We start from the raw sequence: 18575 nt of genomic DNA on the forward strand, positions 1-18575 counted from the left end.
TCTCTCTGACTTCAAAACAGTTTTCTTCACCATTATACTGGAGACAACACTGGAAATCAAGAAAGAGTGCCTCTTGTCAAAGCTGAAACCTATATTCATTTGCATAAAATATATATATTATTTGCCTTCAAATTTAGGATTCATGTTTTAATAAACCCTAACGTTTGACACAAATTTACTGGCTGGCTTAAGAAAGCACATTTACTGAACTAATGTCAAAACTTGTAGTTAAATATGATTAAGCATCCTCCCAAAGATGTCCATGCCTTCATCTCTGGATCTTGTAGATATGCTACATTGCATGGCAAAAAGGACTCTGCAGGTGTAATGAAGGTCAAGGAGCTTAAAACAGGGAAATGATCCTAGACTATCCCAGGACCATCCCCATGGAAAAGAAATGCAAAAAGCAAAATGGCTGTCTGAGGAGGCCTTACAAATAGCTGTGAATAGAAGAGAAGTGAAAACCAAAGGAGAAAGGGAAAGATATTCCCATTTGAATGCAGAGTTCCAAAGAATAGCAAGGAGAGATAAGAAAGCCTTCCTCAGAGATCAATGCAAAGAAATAGAGGAAAACAACAGAATGGGAAAGACTAGAGATCTCTTCAAGAAAATTAGAGATACGAAGGGAACATTTCATGCAAAGATGGGCTCGATAAAGGACAGAAATGGTATGGACCTAACAGAAGCAGAAGATATTAAGAAGAGGTGGCAAGAATACACGGAAGAACTGTACAAGACAGATCTTCATGACCCAGATAATCAAGATGATGTGATCACTCACCTAGAGCCAGACATCCTGGAATGTGAAGTCAAGTGGGCCTTAGAAAGCATCACTACGAACAAAACTAGTACAGGTGATGGAATTCCAGTAGAGCTATTTCAAATCCTGAAAGATTTTGCTGTGAAAGCGCTCCACTCAATATGCCAGCAAATTTGGAAAACTGAGCAGTGGCCACAGGACTGGAAGAGGTCAGTTTCCATTCCAATCCCAAAGAAAGGCAATGCCAAAGAATGCTCAAACTACCATACAATTGCACTCATCTCACACGCTAGTAAAGTAATGCTCAAAATTCTGCAAGCCAGGCTTCAGCAATACGTGAAGGGTGAACTTTCAGACGTTCAAGCTGGTTTTAGAAAAGTCAGAGGAACCAGAGATCAAATTGCCAATATCCGCTGGATCATCGAAAAAGCAAGAGAGTTCCAGAAAAACATCTATTTCTGCTTTATTGACTACGCCAAAGCCTTTGACTGTGTGGATCACAAGAAACTCTGGAAAATTCTGAAAGAGATGGGAATACCAGACCACCTGACCTGCCTCTTGAGATACCTATATGCAGGTCAGGAAGCAACAGTTAGAACTGGACATGGAACGACAGACTGGGTCCAAATAGGAAAAGGAGTGCGTCAAGGCTGTATATTGTCACCCTGTTTATTTAACTTATATGCAGAGTACATCATGAGAAACACTGGGCTGGACGAAGCAGAAGCTGGAATCAAGATTGCCAGGAGAAATATCAATAACCTCAGATATGCAGATGACACCACCCTTATGGCAGAAAATGAAGAGGAACTAAAAACCCTCTTGATGAAAGTGAAACAGGAGAGTGAAAAAGTGGGCTTAAAGCTCAACATTCAGAAAACGAAGATCATGGCATCTGGTCCCATCACTTCATGGGAAATAGATGGGGAAACAATGGAAACAGTGTCAGACTTTATTTTGGGGGGCTCCAAAATCACTGCAGACGGTGACTGCAGCCACGAAATTAAAAGACACTTACTCCTTGGAAGGAAAGTTATGACCAACCTAGATAGCATATTAAAAAGCAGAGATATTATTTTGCCAACAAAGGTTTGTCTAGTCAAGGCTATGGTTTCTCCAGTGGTCATGTATGAATGTGAAAGTTGGACTGTGAAGAAAGCTGAGCACCGAAGAATTGATGCTTTTGAACTGTGGTGCTACAGAAGACTCTTGAGAGTCCCTTGGAGTGCAAGGAGATCCAACCAGTCCATCCTAAAGGAGACCAGTCCTGGGTGTTCATTGGAAGGACTGATGCTGAAGCTGAAACTCCAATACTTTGGCCACCTCATGCGAAGAGTTGACTCATTGGAAAAGACCTTAATGCTGGGAGGGATTGGGGGCAGGAGGAGAAGGGGACGACAGAGAATGAGATGGCTGGATGGCATCACCAACTCGATGCGTTTGGGTGAACTCTGGAGTTGGTGATGGACAGGGAGGCCTGGTATGCTGCGATTCATGGGGTCGCAAAGAGTCGGACACGACTGAGCAACTGAACTGAACTGAACTAATCCCAGGCTAGCCTTATCTAATCACGCACATCCTTAAAAATGAGGAACCTTCTCTGGCTTGAACCCTAGAGATGCAATAGGAAAGAAAGTAAGAAGAGATATTGCAGAACAAAAAGTCGGAGAAATTCCAAGGGCAAGGTGGATTTGACATGCTGTGGCTGGCTGTGAGAGGCAGGGGCCACAGCAAAGAGCAGACAGAGTCCTCTAGGGGCTAAGAGCGGCCCCCAGCTGACAACCAGCAAAGAAGTAAGAACCTCAGTTCTACAACCACAAGGAACTGGATCTGCCAATGCTTGAAAGAGACTGGAAGAGGGTTCTCCCCAGGGGCTCCTGCTAAGAGCCAAGCCAGCTGACATCCTGATTTCAGCCTTATGAAAACTGGAGCTGAGAAACCAGCCAAGCCATCCCACATTTCTGACCTACAGAACTGTGAGAAACCACATTTGTGTGGTTCTGAATTGCTGATAAGGTTGTGATAATTCTTTACAACAGCAATGGGAAACTATTACACAAAGAATCCAGCATTTTTGTCTGCTCTTTGAGTCAAGAGGGAAGAATCCAGATGCCTCTCAACTTGGCTTCTAAATCACACTGAGCTGAACCACAGCATGTATCAAAGATGAAATGTATTCCTAGAACTCATCTCTACTCTACCCATTCCTCCCAACTCCCCTCCCTTTAGCAAAGAATAAACTTTCAAAACATTAGGGTAAGAGCCATGTAGAAACAATGTTTCTAACTTCTAGCGGACAAAGGCAGATAAAACAAAGAAATCAAACAACCAGATGGAGCCTGATGGGGCCTCTGAAGCTTCAGTAAGAATTACTAAAACATTTTATACGAGATGCATGATCGAACCTTTCCTGATTTCCCAGAGTTCCCTGACTCTAGGATGTATTTGGAGCCTTGGAGATATTAAGCAGCTGTACTAACAGAGCCTACCAGTTGTGGATGCTATTATTTCTTCTCCTGGGATAGTACCCATACCAAGTCTGTCTTTAGATATTTTGTATATCTCCCTAATTATATCTAAATATATCATATATTTAGTTGTACTATTCTCCAATATAACGGGACCTGTCTTGGTTTTAATACCTGTTTGTAATTTTTTTATATTCTTCTCATTAAGAAGTGGATTCAAGTTTTCTCCTCTTGATTATAGGCTAGCCTTTGTGACTCTCTTCTAAAGCATAAAATGCAACAGAAATAATACCACATGACTTCCAGCAATCAGAGAAGAAAAAGAAATAAAAGGAATCTAGATTGGAAAAGAAGAAGTAAAACTCTCACTGTTTGCAGATGACATGATCCTCTACATAGAAAACCCTAAAGATACCACCAGAAAATTACTAGAGCTAATCAATGAATATAGTAAAGTGGCAGGATATAAAATTAACACACAGAAATCCCTTGCATTCCTTTACACTAACAATGAGAAAACAGAAAGAGAAATTAAGGAAACAATTCCATTCACCATTGCAATGAAAATAATAAAATATTTAGGAATAAATCTACTGCAATAAAAAGAATAAAATATTTAGGAATAAATCTACCTAAAGAAACAAAAGACCTATATATAGAAAACTATAAAACACTGGTGAAAGAAATCAAAGATGACACAAATAGATGGAAAAATATACCATGTTCATGGATTGGAAGAATCGATATAGTGAAAATGAGTATACTACCCAAAGCAATCTATAGATTCAATGCAATCCCTATCAAGCTACCAACGGTATTTTTCACAGAGCTAGAACAAATAATTTCACAATTTGTATGGAAATACAAAAAACCTTGAATAGCCAAAGCAATCTTGAGAAAGAAGAATGGAACTGGAGGAATCAACCTGCCTGACTTCAGACTATACTACAAAGCTACAGTCATCAAGACAGTATGGTACTGGCACAAAGACAGAAATACAGATCAATGGAACAAAATAGAAAGCCCAGAGATAAATCCACACACCTATGGACACCTTATCTTTGACAAAGGAGGCAAGAATATACAATGGAGAAAAGACAATCTCTTTAACAAGTGGTGCTGGGAAAACCGGTCGACCACTTGTAAAAGAATGAAACTAGAATACTTTCTAACACCATACACAAAAATAAACTCAAAATGGATTAAAGATCTAAATGTAAGACCAGAAACTATAAAACTTCTAGTGGAAAACACAGGCAAAACACTCTTTGACATAAATCACAGCAGGATCCTCTATGACCCACCTCCAAGAATAATGGAAATAAAAGCAAAAATAAACAAATGGGACCTAATTAAACTTAAAAGCTTTTGCACAATGAAGGAAACTATAAGCAAGGTGAAAAGATAGCCTTCAGAATGGGAGAAAATAATAGCAAATGAAGCAACTGACAAAGAATTAATCTCAAAAATATACAAGCAGCTCCTGCAGCTCAATTCCAGAAAAATAAATGACCCAACCACAAAATGGGCCAAAGAACTAAACAGACATTTCTCCAAAGAAGACAAACAAATGGTTAACAAACACATGAAAAGATGCTCAACATCACTCATTATCAGAAAAATGCAAATCAAAACCACAATGAGGTACCATCTCACACCAGTCAGAATGGCTGCTATCAAAAAGTCTACCAAAAAAAAAAAAAGTCTACAAACAATAAATGCTGAAAAGGGTGCAGAGAAAAGGGAACCCCCTTACACTGTTGGTGGGAATGCAAACTTGTACAGCCACTAAGGAGAACAGTGTGGAGATTCCTTAAAAAACTGGAAACAGAACTAACATACAACACAGCAATCCCACCGCTGGGAAACCAGAATTGAAAGAGACACATATACCCCAATGTTCATCACAGCACTGTTTACAATAGACAGGATATGGAAGCAACCTAGATGTCCATTGGCAGATGAATGTATAAGAAAGCTGTGGTACATATACACAATGGAATATTACTCAGCCATTAAAAAGAATGTATTTGAATCAGTTCTAATGAGGTGGATGAAACTGGAGCCTATTATACAGAGTGAAGTAAGTCAGAAAGAAATACACCAATATAGTAGATTAACGCATATATATGGAATTTAGAAACATGGTAACGATGACCCTATATGCGAGACAGCAAGAGACACAGATGTAAAGAACAGACTTTTGGACTCTGTGGGAGAAGGTGAGGGTGGGATGATTTGAGAGAACACCATTGAAACATGTATATTATCATATGTGAAATAGATCGCCAGTCCAGGTATGATGCATGAGACAGGGTGCTCAAGGATGGTGCACTGGGATGACCCTGAGGGATGGGATGTGGAGGGAGGTGGGAGGGAGGGGCAGGATGGGGAACACATGTACACTCATGGCTGATTCATGTCAACGTATGGCAAAAAAAAAACCCTGCAATACTGTAAAGTAATTAGCCTCCAATTAAAATAAATTAATTAATTTTTTAAAAAATACCACATGACTTTCAATCCTAGGCAATTAAAGATGATACAAGCTCCCCCTGGTAAACACATGTGCACCCTCAGTCCTTCTTTTTCGGGAAACTTGCTCTTCAAAATTTCTTGCTCAATCAGCACACCACAAAGAAGCCCAGTACACATGGAGAGGCCAGAGCAGGCCTTCCAGACCACAGCCAGCATCAATCATTCTAGACTAGGACAGGAAGCCTCCCATGTGACTCCAGCCCCTGCCACTGTCTGACAGCAACTGCAGGCAACACCATGAGCAAGAAGCACCCAGCTGGGCCCAGTGACCACCAGAGCCATGCTAGAGAAAAATGAATAATTATTGCTGCTTTAATCCTCTAATTTTGGGGGTGATTCATTACACAGCAAAAGGTAACTGAAACACTGAAAAGCTGCCTGTCCATGGATAAAGTCCTAGCCAATGGGTTGAATTTCTCCAGAAAAGAAAAAAAATGTTTTATTTGCCCAACACAGAGGTTTTAGAAGTACCGAACCAGAATTCCTTCAAATGAGGCATGCAGTCAATCCTAGTTCTCCATGGTCTCCGTCACTCCCTACCATGTCTAGGTCAACATGTGTTAACTGATTGGGCCCTGAAAGCATATAAGTTTGCACAACTTACCTCCCAACAAGATTTTAAGCTCCTCTTGGACTAAGACTATTGCCTAAGTGGTATAAGCTGAGCAAAAATTCATTAAAATCTATTTAAATCATTGCATTGCTATGTACGCATGCGTGCATGCTCAGTCGTTTTAGTCATGTCCGACTCTTTGTGACCCTATGGACTGTAGCTCGCCAGGCTTCTCTATCCATGGGATTCTCCAAGCAAGAATACTGGAGTGGGTTGCCATGCCCTCCTCCAGGGGATCTTCCCCACCCAGGGATCAAACCCATGTCTCCTGCACCTTCTGCAGTACAAGTGGAATCTTTACCGCTGAGCCACCAGGGAAGCCCATCGCTATGTATACATCTACTTAAAATAAACAAAGGGTGTCATTCAAGTGCTTTAAATTCTTTTTGTTATGTCTTTACCATGTTCCTACAGTCTGTATTTGGGGAAGGATTTAGTAGATGAGGTATGAAAAAGGTCTCGTATAAATTTCAAAAATATATGGAGATGAAATTGTACTGGACAGTGGGATATGTGAAAGGAATATGATGATGAAATGCAAAAATCTACAGGAAAAGACACTGATACTCTGATTTCTTTGAACAATATAAAATAGATATATGTCAAGCTAAAGTTTCGCATTTTACCTATTAACTCTCAAAGATAGTCTAGGGGAATGTGGAATGGGAAAACATAGAGTATTTACTGCTTTATTTCTCATATCTTGCAGATTGCATCCGTCCCATTCCATGCTGTGGCTAATTCTGAGCAGGACCATAATCTGTAGAGACATTTGATGTATTTTTACAAATTTTTCAGAAGCTAGAGGAAAAAAGAAAACCAGACATGTCTAGTCACAGTAGAATGAGAGTGAGTTAATAGGGAGGCTGGCTTAAAATCACTTCTGTCAAAGAAAGAGGATCCTAAGGGAAAGAAATTACTTTTGACTCAAGCTGAGCAGTGAAGTAAATCCTCTATTTTTAAGCAAGCTGATGAAGTGACAATTCTGAAAACCAACCCCTAAATATGTACCTTCAGGGATGACCACCCAATTAATTTCATTCTTGCTGACATTCCCCATCGTGTTAGAAACTTCTTAATGCACATCAGTGCAGCTAAAATGGATTCCATGAAAGTGAAAGATACAGGGTGTTTATCTCCTATACCCACAAAGAAGCAAAACGTTTATTTCAGAGCTTTGTGGAAATATAACCACGATGTGCTGTTCAAAGAAAACCAGTGTAGTGGAGCTACTCCAGAATCATCCTCACTCAATTAACTCCTGAATCTGCAGACCTAAAAAGATGTCAATTACAGTTACCAGGTATCATGAAGCTAAAATTCGCCACAATGCCTGAAAAGGACCCACCCGAAATTTCTTATTAAAAAAAAAAAAAAAGTCTATCATACCACTGTACCATGCAAAGAGAATCTTAAATTTCTTAATGTTGTTTTCCCTGAAATAAGACATATGGTCTGAAGAATGACTAGCACTGCACTGATTTTCATTCCAGCAGAACTTTTCCAGAAACATTAACCAATTTAATGTTCTTGTGAAAGAGGTATTTGTTTTCATTGACAGAGAAGGAAAAGACACAAATCACACAGTTTGCTGAAGCCCACAGTCAGTCAGCACTTTTCCGAGGCATAAATATTAAAAATAGTCAAGGCCATTAGAGTCTTACAGCCCATCGGCATTTTAGGATGATGTTAAAAATGGCACATTTAGGAGTTTTTAAATTAGCAAGCCAGGCCTTGCTACACATCCAAATAAATAATGACATTTTGAAATTTTAAAAATTAACTTGGCAGCATCTCAAATATAGAAGAAACCCTGAGAAGACCCTGAGAGTTCACAAAAATACTGGTGAGAAGCTTGAATTTTTCATAAGTTGCAAAAACAAGAGTTTGAACTTATCTGAAGTAGACCTGATGGGGCAGAACACTTTACTTATTACATGTAGCTGCTCACTGAGATACTAATATGTGAAGCTGTGAGATTTGAGAAGCTAGTTTAAGAATCCTAAATCTAAAATTTCTGTTGAATAGTTCAGATTAGAATGAAACAGGCAAGATGCCCTTCAATACTGTGATGAGAAGAGAAAATGAAGGACAGTGGGGCAGTTGGCTACACATCAGCTATGCATCATTTCCAAAGAAGTTCCAAAGGCTTCTGCTTCCTTTCTTTGGGCTTCTGAGTGGAGTGAGGGATAGGTAAGCGGAAGAGTTCAGCTTCAGGCCTACTCCTTAAAGTTAAATACTTTTACTTTGCAGATGGATGCTGTAAAAAGATTTGAAGGGCAGAGGGCAGGAGGGCTAGATGGGAGCCCTGGCTAAGAGGGAGAGGCAATAATCATAGCCTTAAGCCAAGGGATGGTCAAGGGCCTAGAGTTTTTCCTAGAGGCCGGAACAGAGGTGGGAGTTGGAAGAGAGAGTAATGAGAGACCCAGAGAGCATAAAAAAGCCAGTGAAAAATCTGGAGACCAGAATTATCGGCCAAGGGTAACATATGGGCCATGAAAAAAACATTGGGCCACAGAAGTCAGGCTCCCAGCTATGACATATGAAAAGGTCAACAAATCCTTTCCACCAAAACCAGGTATAAAAATGGACAAAATTGTCAACAAGCAACCATTTTAGGGCCCTGGAGACTGACTGAAGGCAAGCAACACATTGAAAAATGGCCAGAACTTAAGAAGTAGAACAGGAGTCTGTGGCCTTCTTGCCCGGGACTCCTCCCATCCCTCCCAGTTCGATCAGAACTTATTTGACTATGGTAGGACTAGCTGGAAAATGAGCAGCTTTGCTGCCACAGGGGATGAGCTCACTTGGGGTCATGGTAGAAAGCTGCAGCTCTGTCAGCTAGAAGTGATAAACTTGGTAGAAAACAAATGAGGAAAACCCACACCTTTGTTCCCCTGAAGTTACAGTTCCCATTGGGGAAAGTGATAGAGCAGCCAGAAATGTAAAAGGGAGATAGTGTAACTGAAAGAGTCACAGAAGCGTGGATATAAGCTCTCCACACATCCCTGGCTAGGTGGGAAATTAGGCATGTGTACAGGGGAGACCCCACAGAGACCAGTGGAAAGTAAACTGCAAGGGTGATTGAGAACGGCTTGTGACTTGGAATGCACTCCAAACTCTGACACAGATCAACTGGCAGAGGACTAAGCTATGCAGACACAGAGACAGCATTCATGAAGTGAGGCTAAAAAACAAAAATAAGAATTTCAAAAGTGAGTGGAGACATCCATGACCACAAACTGTAGCCAAGACAGATTCTATAGAGTAAGTCCAGGAAAATTACTTTTTAAAAAACCTCAGAAAAATAAATCAGAATCCACAGTTGCTACAATACATGATCGAAAACGTCATTTTCAACAATGACAAAAAATAATGCTAGAAGAAAAAGTGTACAAAAGGAAAAAAAGCAATCAATAAAAACTGACTGAGTGAGCCCAGATGCTAGATTTAGCAAAGACTTGAGAGCAGCCATTGAAAATTATTAGCTCAAATAATTAAAATAAACTGTATTCAAACAATTAATGGAGAATATGATGACAAATGACAATAAAGAATCTTAACAAAGAAATAGAAACTATTTTTTAAAAAAGCAAATGGAACTATTGGAGTTGAAAAGTATAAAAATCAAAACAAAAAGTGTGTTAATGAGTCAAAAGCAAATTTGAGAATGCAGAAGAAAGAACTGGTAAATTTGAAGATGGCTCAAAAGAAATTACCCAATCTGGAGAAGACACAGAAAACAACCTTGGAGAACTGGGTCACAGCAGAACAGAGTACAAATATCAACAGGCAAAACGGAAAGTAATGTAAACCTGAGCTGAAGAATTTCTCAGTTGTAAGCCTCTTGTTCATTTTGTAAAATGGGGCTAATAAATAGAACCAACACTTCACAGAATTGACTAGAGGATAAATATGAATTAAAATATATAAGTCACTTTCCAGAACATTATAAACACATAATAATTTTTTAGTTCCTGTCATCATCATGATCATTGAGAATCACAACTGGCCCTGACCCCAAAAGTTCCTAGTGAAACCTCCCCACCTGTAAGAAGTTTTCTACCAGTAGCTAGGAAGAGCGGTATAAATCACAACTGCTACTGAAGGAAAATAACCAGAGCTATCAGTTCTTTGATATGCATTAGCTCAACAAATATCCTAGAGTTATTCCATAACCACAGGCATACCTCAGAGATTGTGAGTTCAGTGAGAGATCGCCATAATAAAGCAAACATCACAAAATTTTTTTTGGTTTCCCAGTGTATATAAAAGTTACATTTATACTATACTGTAGTCTACGAAGTGTGCGATGGCATTATATCTAAACATATATATACCTTAATTTAAAAATACTTTATCATGAAAAAATGCTAAACTTCATCTGACAACAGAGGGTTGCCACAAAACTTCAATTTGTAAAAAATGCACTGTCCGCAAAGTTTGATAAAGCCAAGTGTAATAAAATGAGGTGTGTCTGTATACAATTATTTCTACATTTGTAATCATACTTTATTTTTTAGATATTTGTTTTAAGATCTTCAAAAATTTCTGCCTGAGTGTGAAATTCTAGAGCAATTTATTTGTTTGTATAAATATATATACACACACACACTCACAATGAGATCTGGAAATGATTTGAACATTTGTATCTTAACTAGCCTTCTTTTGATATGTATTGATGCTAGGAGTGGGGAAGTCATAACGAGACTGAACAACTGATTCATACAACATCAGAAATAAGAGTTGCTAAAAGGTAACACAGATTTTGCCAAACCAAAATAATTAGCAAGCCAGCTACTCTGACTTGAGGGGAATTACAAAGTTTGATCTAAAGAGACTCCACTACCCATCAACATATTTATCTATTTCACTTTTAATTTCTTCTTTTTTTTTTTTTTACTCACTCTGTTTTGGGAACAGCTTTTCTCAGCCAGAAGAAATCAGTCTGTGCTAAATACTTGCGGGTTTGCAGGACGTTGCCAAAGTAGTCAGATTCTGAAAACTTGATCTGAATAAAACAAACCACAACCATCACTGTTCTAAGTGTAAATAAGAGATGGCTCTAAAAAAAAAAAGAATTCAGCACACAAAAGAGCGGCCAGCAGAGACACTGCACTCCTCGCATCATCGCTCAGCCATCACCAGGTAACCAGTATTCACAAAACCATGAAATTTCACCTCAGTGATTTTTCTCTTAAAATAAAAAGCTCAAAAATCAATATGGTCAATTCTGGATTACATTTTTTAAAAAAAAAGAGAAGCTGCACTAATTTACAATGCATTTCATTTGCTTTATAACTGAAAAATCTACTTTAACCTTTACAGAACATATTAGGTTTCAAATTTCTTTGCCCACATGACTTCTTAATCTTTTTAAAAAATGTGTACTTTATTTATCTGTCATATAGGTTCTTCTAATAACACTCAGTTTAGTCAGCTGAAACCTCGTTTAGTTCATAGATGATAATTTAGCCAAATGGCAAAATCCAATTTATTGTAATCAGTATTTGTTCATGAATGGAAAAAAAATGAAAGTGATTCAGACTGATTTTCTACCCTAAGAGTCACTAGAATAATTTAATTATTAACTGAAATTATCTATCAACACTCAAAAATGATCTGGTCACTAAAAATTCATGAAATGACAGAAGCAAAGCATATATAGCTTACATAGAAAAACAGGAAGTTGATAGCTCACAACAATGCTATCTATTAAACTAGGGAAAAAGACATAATTGATTCTTGAGTTCCTTTTTGTTGGAAGGAGAATGGCAGACAGTTTTAATTCTATAGGCACTATCTATAAAACTAGCAGTACTTAAATATTGTAAATAGCATCTGTGTAACAGTAAAAGCAATGGTTTGTAGTGCTCCCTGATACTTCGGTTTTAAATATATTAAAATGTAGCGAATAAAATAAGGATAATACACATTTGAAGAAGCAAATAATCCAGAGTAATCATATTTTATTAGCTGTAAAATTTTTGTAAATTTAAGCCATGATATTCTTAAAAGCAAAAAATTAAAATACAGCAAATGAAGGTATATGAGACCCAGAGGCATCACATCACAGATACGAATGAATATATACAACTTGACAGTTATAAACTTGACAACAGCCTGTTTGTTGGCCAATGTCTGGCTCAAGTTCCTCTTTTCCCTAACATATCATGGATATTCATTTTGTCTGCAGAGTAACTTTTGTTACTCATCTTAGCTTAACTTTAATTACTCATCTTAGCAACCCTTCCAGGGGACCATGACAATATATACAGAAAAGAATAAAACAACTAAAGCCACAGAGAGTGAAAAAGGCAGGAATGAAAGGATCAAATCCTGGCATCTTTGGCAATCCAGCTGGCCAACAAGTTATAGAGATAAGACTTCAAATTGTCCCTCCCTCAATCCTCTTGGGCTTCCCTGGTGGCTCAGAAGTTAAAGTGTCTGCCTGCAATGTGGGAGACCTGGGTTCGATCCCTGGGTCGAGAAGATCCCCTGGAGAAGGAAATGGCAACGCACTCCAGTATTCTTGCCTGGAAAATCCCATGGACGGAAGAGCCTGGTGGGCTACCGTCCATGGGGTCACAAAGAGTCCGACACGACTGAGCGACTTCACTTTCAATCCTCTTAGGGGTGGTGGCTGATAAATAAACCAAGGTATAGTCACCTAATAGAATACAGCACAGAAGTCTAAACAAATTGTCTCTATGTGTGAACATGAAATAATTTCAAAGGCAATGCTGAGAACATTAGACTAGTTGTATGCATTAGAGAACTTTAAATTTTTAAACTAATTAAATAATACTATATGTTGTTTATGGGCACATATGTATGTAGCAGAAGCATAAAGAAATGCATGAGAATGAGAAACACTGAATTCAAGAGAGGATATCTAGGGAAGAAGACAGCCTGGGGGGAAGGAGACAGGCAGGGAAGGACATTAGATCAAGGAGGATTACACAAAGAATTTCCAATGTATCTGCTTTATTCATTTAAAATGTATGTATACATGAATACAGCTAATATGGGAAGTATGTTTGATATATGTTAAAGCTTGAGGTGTTCAAAGTATGATTTTATATGCTTTTCTGATGTTTGAAATGCTTTATAATAAAGAGGAATCTTAAAAATCAATTGCATTTTAGGTAGATGTTTATACTCAGCCTCAGATGAAACAGAGTAAATTCCTTGTTCAAATAAATGACCTTAACTAGCAATCCTAACACATTCCCAGATCACACAGTTAAAAGATGTGTCCACTGTTTCATTATTTTTTAGCTTTCGTTCCCAACACAGCTCTGTCAGAATTTTTAGAATATGATTGCAACTGATAGAAAATTCAGAAATGTTCTTGGGTTCAGAGCATGTTCTGGAAAATGCTCCCAAAGGAATTTCCTTCAAATATACCAACTTTTTTTGTACTATCAATGGGGTCACTTGTTACTTTTAGAAGAGTTTGCTAATGGTGCTTTCCTGTTCCATTTGGGGGAAAGAAGAAAAAAACCTTGACATGCAGGTTGTTCTACAGCTGTTACATGCAAAATTTTCTTAAAAAAAAAAAAAAAGGAGTTCCAAGTCTAAAAATACTTTAAATAAATATGGTCCTACCATAGCCATGGAAATGATCATGGAGAACAAAACTTGGAGGCAAATAATGATAATGTGCCAACAGCTTACCTATGTTCCGAGGATACATTTTAAATTGTTTTTATTATTAAACTGAGCATAGCTTCTATTTCTTAGCCTGGTTTGGTTGATCTATTCTATTTATTCAATGGAAATCACAGATAATGCTGCTGCTGCTAAGTCGCTTCAGTCGTGTCCGACTGTGCGACCCCAGAGACGGCAGCCCACCAAACTCCTCTGTCCCTGGGATTCTCCAGGCAAGAATACTGGAGTGGGTTGCCATTTCCTTCTCCAGCGCATGCATGCATGCTAAGTCGCTTCAGTCATGTCTGACTCTATGCGACCCTATGGACAGCAGCCCACCAGGCTCCCCTGTCCACAGGATTCTCCAGGCAAGAATACTGGAGTGGGCTGCCATTTATTCAATGGAAATCACAGGTAATAGGGGACAATTTTTACCTTCTCCTGTAAGACAGGTTGAGTGTTTGGGGATAGGAAAGGGCCATATGGGAAACAGAGATGGAGAGATTAGGGAGCCTGGCTAAGTCATTCAGTCCACATCATTAGGCTCCTACTTCAATGTTATTTTCACTGGCCCTAATAAGAAAACTGATGATTCAACAGAAAAAGCACAGGGAAGGAGGAGGAGAAGCTGTGATTAAATAAATCAGGGTACAGTTTACTTACTGTCAGACAGCTGTTAAAATAATGGTAATGAAGGCTATGGAAGACAAGGACAAAACAATCTATCAACTGTAAAGGTCAGTGTACAAAATTATATATAAGCATCAACTACAGCTATACAAAAATGGAAAGAGAAAATAACACACTAAAACAGAAGTATGTATTATTATGTTTGAATACCAACTTTCAGGGTTTTTTTCATTCCTTTTCTCTATTTCTCAAATTTTCCATCATGTGATAATACTGTGATAATTTCAAGTATTTCACTAGGATCCTGAAGGAGAAAAAACTATGAAACCTAGCAACCATTGGGAAAGTTCTGCTTGTTGTAGAGATAGCAATAAGAATGAATGTGCATGAATATTTCAGAACCACTTGTGATCTTCCCCCAAAATGTTTTAACTTTGAAAGTGACAATAATTGGCTCAAAAGTCTCTTGTCCTTTCAGTTACTGGTGACAATCTAGGTCAAGTTGATAATGACTTTCAATCAATTGTATCTCCGGACTTTTATTGGGGCTCTCATGTCATTTTTTAAGAATAGCTGTCCAGAAGATAAAATCTAGGGTAATCTGACTTTCTCTTGGTGGACACCCTATCCTGGATGCTTAGCACCAAACGCAACAGACTAAATAGAAGAATAAAACTATTACCTTTCTCAAAGGTGTGGAACACATAATAAGGGCAAAACAAGGCAATGTATTCAGCTTCTCTGTAGGATCAGTAAATACAAGTTGATAAGACATTTGGAGAAGGAGATGGCAACCCACTCCAGTACTCTTGCCTGGAAAATCCCATGGATGGAGGAGCCTGGAGGCTACAGTCCATGGGGTCACAAAGAGTCAGACACGACTTAGCAACTTTACTTTCACTTTCAAGATACTACATGAGCCAACGGGAAGTACAGATTCTAAACTACTTTTTAAGTTAACCCATTCAAACATACTCAGCGATATATCCAGACACCTCTAGGAAAGATTTTATTTTAGGCAGCAAAGAACTGTGAAAACTTCAATGGAATCCAGGTTTTAGAATTATGTTTACCTTTATTTAAATAGCAAAGTAATATGCAAGATCGCTGTGTTTAGATGGCTTTGCTGTAAGTGGTTATGTATGTATACATATATACACACCTACATACAGGGATGGTGTTCACAATGTTTAACAACCTATATATACAGAACACTGCGGAAGATAGAATTCCCATAAACAGCCACGTAAGGGTGACTCTGAGGGAGCATCAACTACCACACCAACCAGGAACCAGATGAAACCAGACAGCCTGCTGCCACCACTGGGGATAAAGGGAAGTCTTGGTCTGCTGTAGCCAGCGGAGCACTGAAGATGGAGGCTGGTGTGCAGGAGGGATGGGGGATGGGCTACAAGGCTGGTGGGCACCAGTGCACCTCCCTCCAGTGCCCATTCTTGCCTTTCCAGGGTCATGAGGGCCAGAGATCACTTGAGACAGTTGGCCACAATGGTTCATTTTGTGTTTTTACCAAGGAGTACAGAATGGTTTCAACAACCTGTTTTTCTAGAGCACTCCACCTAAGTATCACCTCACTCTTGCATAGTGGCAGCAGCACTCTCTGTCATTTATGCACACATAAAACATATTCACACATAAACACACATATCTAACTGGTAAGAGTAGATCAAGACCTGCCCCAGAGAACATTATGTGGGTTCCCATATTACCTAGACATCTCTATTCACATATTTATGTCTATGTATCAAATGTATGTGTGTATCACTCACCAGAAACACTGATCTCTGAAAAATTACCCACATCCTATTCTCCTAAGTCTGATAGCTCAGCTGGTAAAGAATCCGCCTGCAATGTGGGAGACCTGGGTTTGATCCCTGGGTTGGGAAGATCCCCTGGAGAAGGGAAAGGCTACCCACTCCAGTATTCTGGCCTGGACAATTCCATGGACTGTATAGTCTACGGGGTCGCAAAGAGTCAGACACGACTGAGCAACTTTGACTCACTCACTTCTCCTAAGTAAATGGATGCCGGCTATGATTCTGACTTGAGCTCCTACTGTAATTCACCACTGGCTTTCACAACAGTGAGTGATGCGCCTAATGGGCTCGATTATTTACCTATTGTCTCTCAGATACGTGCACGCCCTTTTACTCGGTTCTGTAATGCTGGGCTGTGAATCTGAAAACCATGTTTCCCAGGCGCCATTGCCAGTTGGCTTCCTGCCAATAGGAGGCACTGAGGGAAACCAGCAGGTGGCAGGAGGGGAAAGGATGCTGTGTTTGTTCTCTGCGGTTCCTCTTTCTCCTCTCTTCCAGCAATCATTCTGGAGTGGCAGTTCCTCCTTTGCCCTCGATGGTACCACCACCTCCTCCCTTTAGCATCCCTAGACACAAGGGAGATCACTGCTTCCTGAAAAAGTTATTAATCTCTGGTTTACCTCACCTTCCAACCTATTTCCTGTATTAAATCTCCTCTCTTTGAAATACCTAGTGTTGTTTGGCTTTCCTGACTGATACAGAAATCCCCCCCAAATTGGGAAAAACTCATTCTTGTGTCTCTCTCCATTAAGGAGCAGTGAAGGTACACTTTATAAGGTTTATTTGAACGTAGACTGATATCTTTCTTTTTTGGCTGAGTAGCAGGCTTTCCTGTACACTACTGGTGTGTGTGTGTTAGTCGTTCAGTCGTGTCTGACTCTTTGCAATCCCATGGACTGTAGGCCACCAGGCGTTTCTGTCCATGGAGTTCTCCGGGCAAGAATACTAGAGTGAGTAGCCATTCCCTTCTCCAGGGGATCTTCCCGACCCAGGGACTGAACTTGTGTCTCCTGCATTGCAGGCAGATTCTTCAGCATCTGAGCCACCAGGGAAGCCTGTACACTACTGGAGGTTCACATAGAGGGCATTGCCTTTCTTGCTCTTTTAAAAGACTACAAAAAGACTGCTGCTCAGAAATACTTTGCTGGCTATCTTACTTTACCTTGTCATGCTCAGAAGAAACATTTTTTTTCTAATTCTTTACATTTTCCTGTGAGTTCTTTTCCATTTGCTCTCATCTCCACATGACCCCAACTTCAGTTTTCAGCCTTTCTCCTTGTTGCTGCTGTTGCTCAGTCACTCAATTGTGTACAATTCTTTATGAACCCCCAGACTATAGCATGCTAGGCTTCTCTGTCTTCCACGGATTCCCAAAGTTTGTTCAGATTCATGTCCATTGAGTTCATGATGCTATCCAACCATCTCATGCTCTGCTGCCTTCTTTTCCTGTTGCCTTCCATCTTTCCCAGCATCAGGGTCTTTTCCAATGAGTTGGCTCTTGGCATCAGGTGGCCATCAACCCTTCCAATGAATATTCAGGGTTGATTTCATTTAAGATTGACTGGTTAGATCTCCCTTCAGTCCAGGGGACTCTCAAGAGTCTTCTTCAGCACCACAATTCAAAGACATCAGTTCTTTGGTGCTCAGCTTTCTTTATGGTCCAATGCTCACATCCATACATGACTACTGGAAAAACCATAGCTTTGACTAGACAGACCTTTGTCAGCAAAGTGAAGCCTTTGCTTTTTAATACACTGTCTAGGTTTGCCATAGCTTTCCTTCCAAGGGGCAAGCATCTTTTAATTTCATGGCTGCAGTCACCATCCACACTGATTTTGGAGTCCAAGAAAATGAAATCTGTCACTGCTTTCACTTTTTTCGCTTCTATTTGCCATGAAGTGATGGGACCAGATGCCATGATCTTTGTTTTTTGAATGTTGAGTTTTAAGCCAGCTTTTTCACTCTCCTCTTTCACCCTCATCAAGAGGCTCTTTAGTTCCTCTTCACTCTCTGCCATTAGAGTGGTATCATCTGCATATCTGAAGTTGTGGATATTTCTCCCAGCAATTTTGATTCCA

The 18575-nt window shown here is 39.4% G+C and overlaps 1 protein-coding gene across 1 annotated transcript in view; it reads right to left on the reverse strand.

The window, feature by feature from the left end:
- PHEX (phosphate regulating endopeptidase X-linked) overlaps positions 1-18575 on the reverse strand; it is a 204547-nt gene that overhangs the window by 45957 nt on the left and 140015 nt on the right. The window contains exon 14 of the mRNA XM_052663454.1: positions 11287-11390. Coding sequence (XP_052519414.1) covers positions 11287-11390 — 104 coding nt within the window. The remainder of the gene's footprint in view (positions 1-11286; positions 11391-18575) is intronic.

Source organism: Budorcas taxicolor, chromosome X (assembly GCF_023091745.1).
Source record: "Budorcas taxicolor isolate Tak-1 chromosome X, Takin1.1, whole genome shotgun sequence".
NCBI lineage: Eukaryota > Metazoa > Chordata > Mammalia > Artiodactyla > Bovidae > Budorcas > Budorcas taxicolor.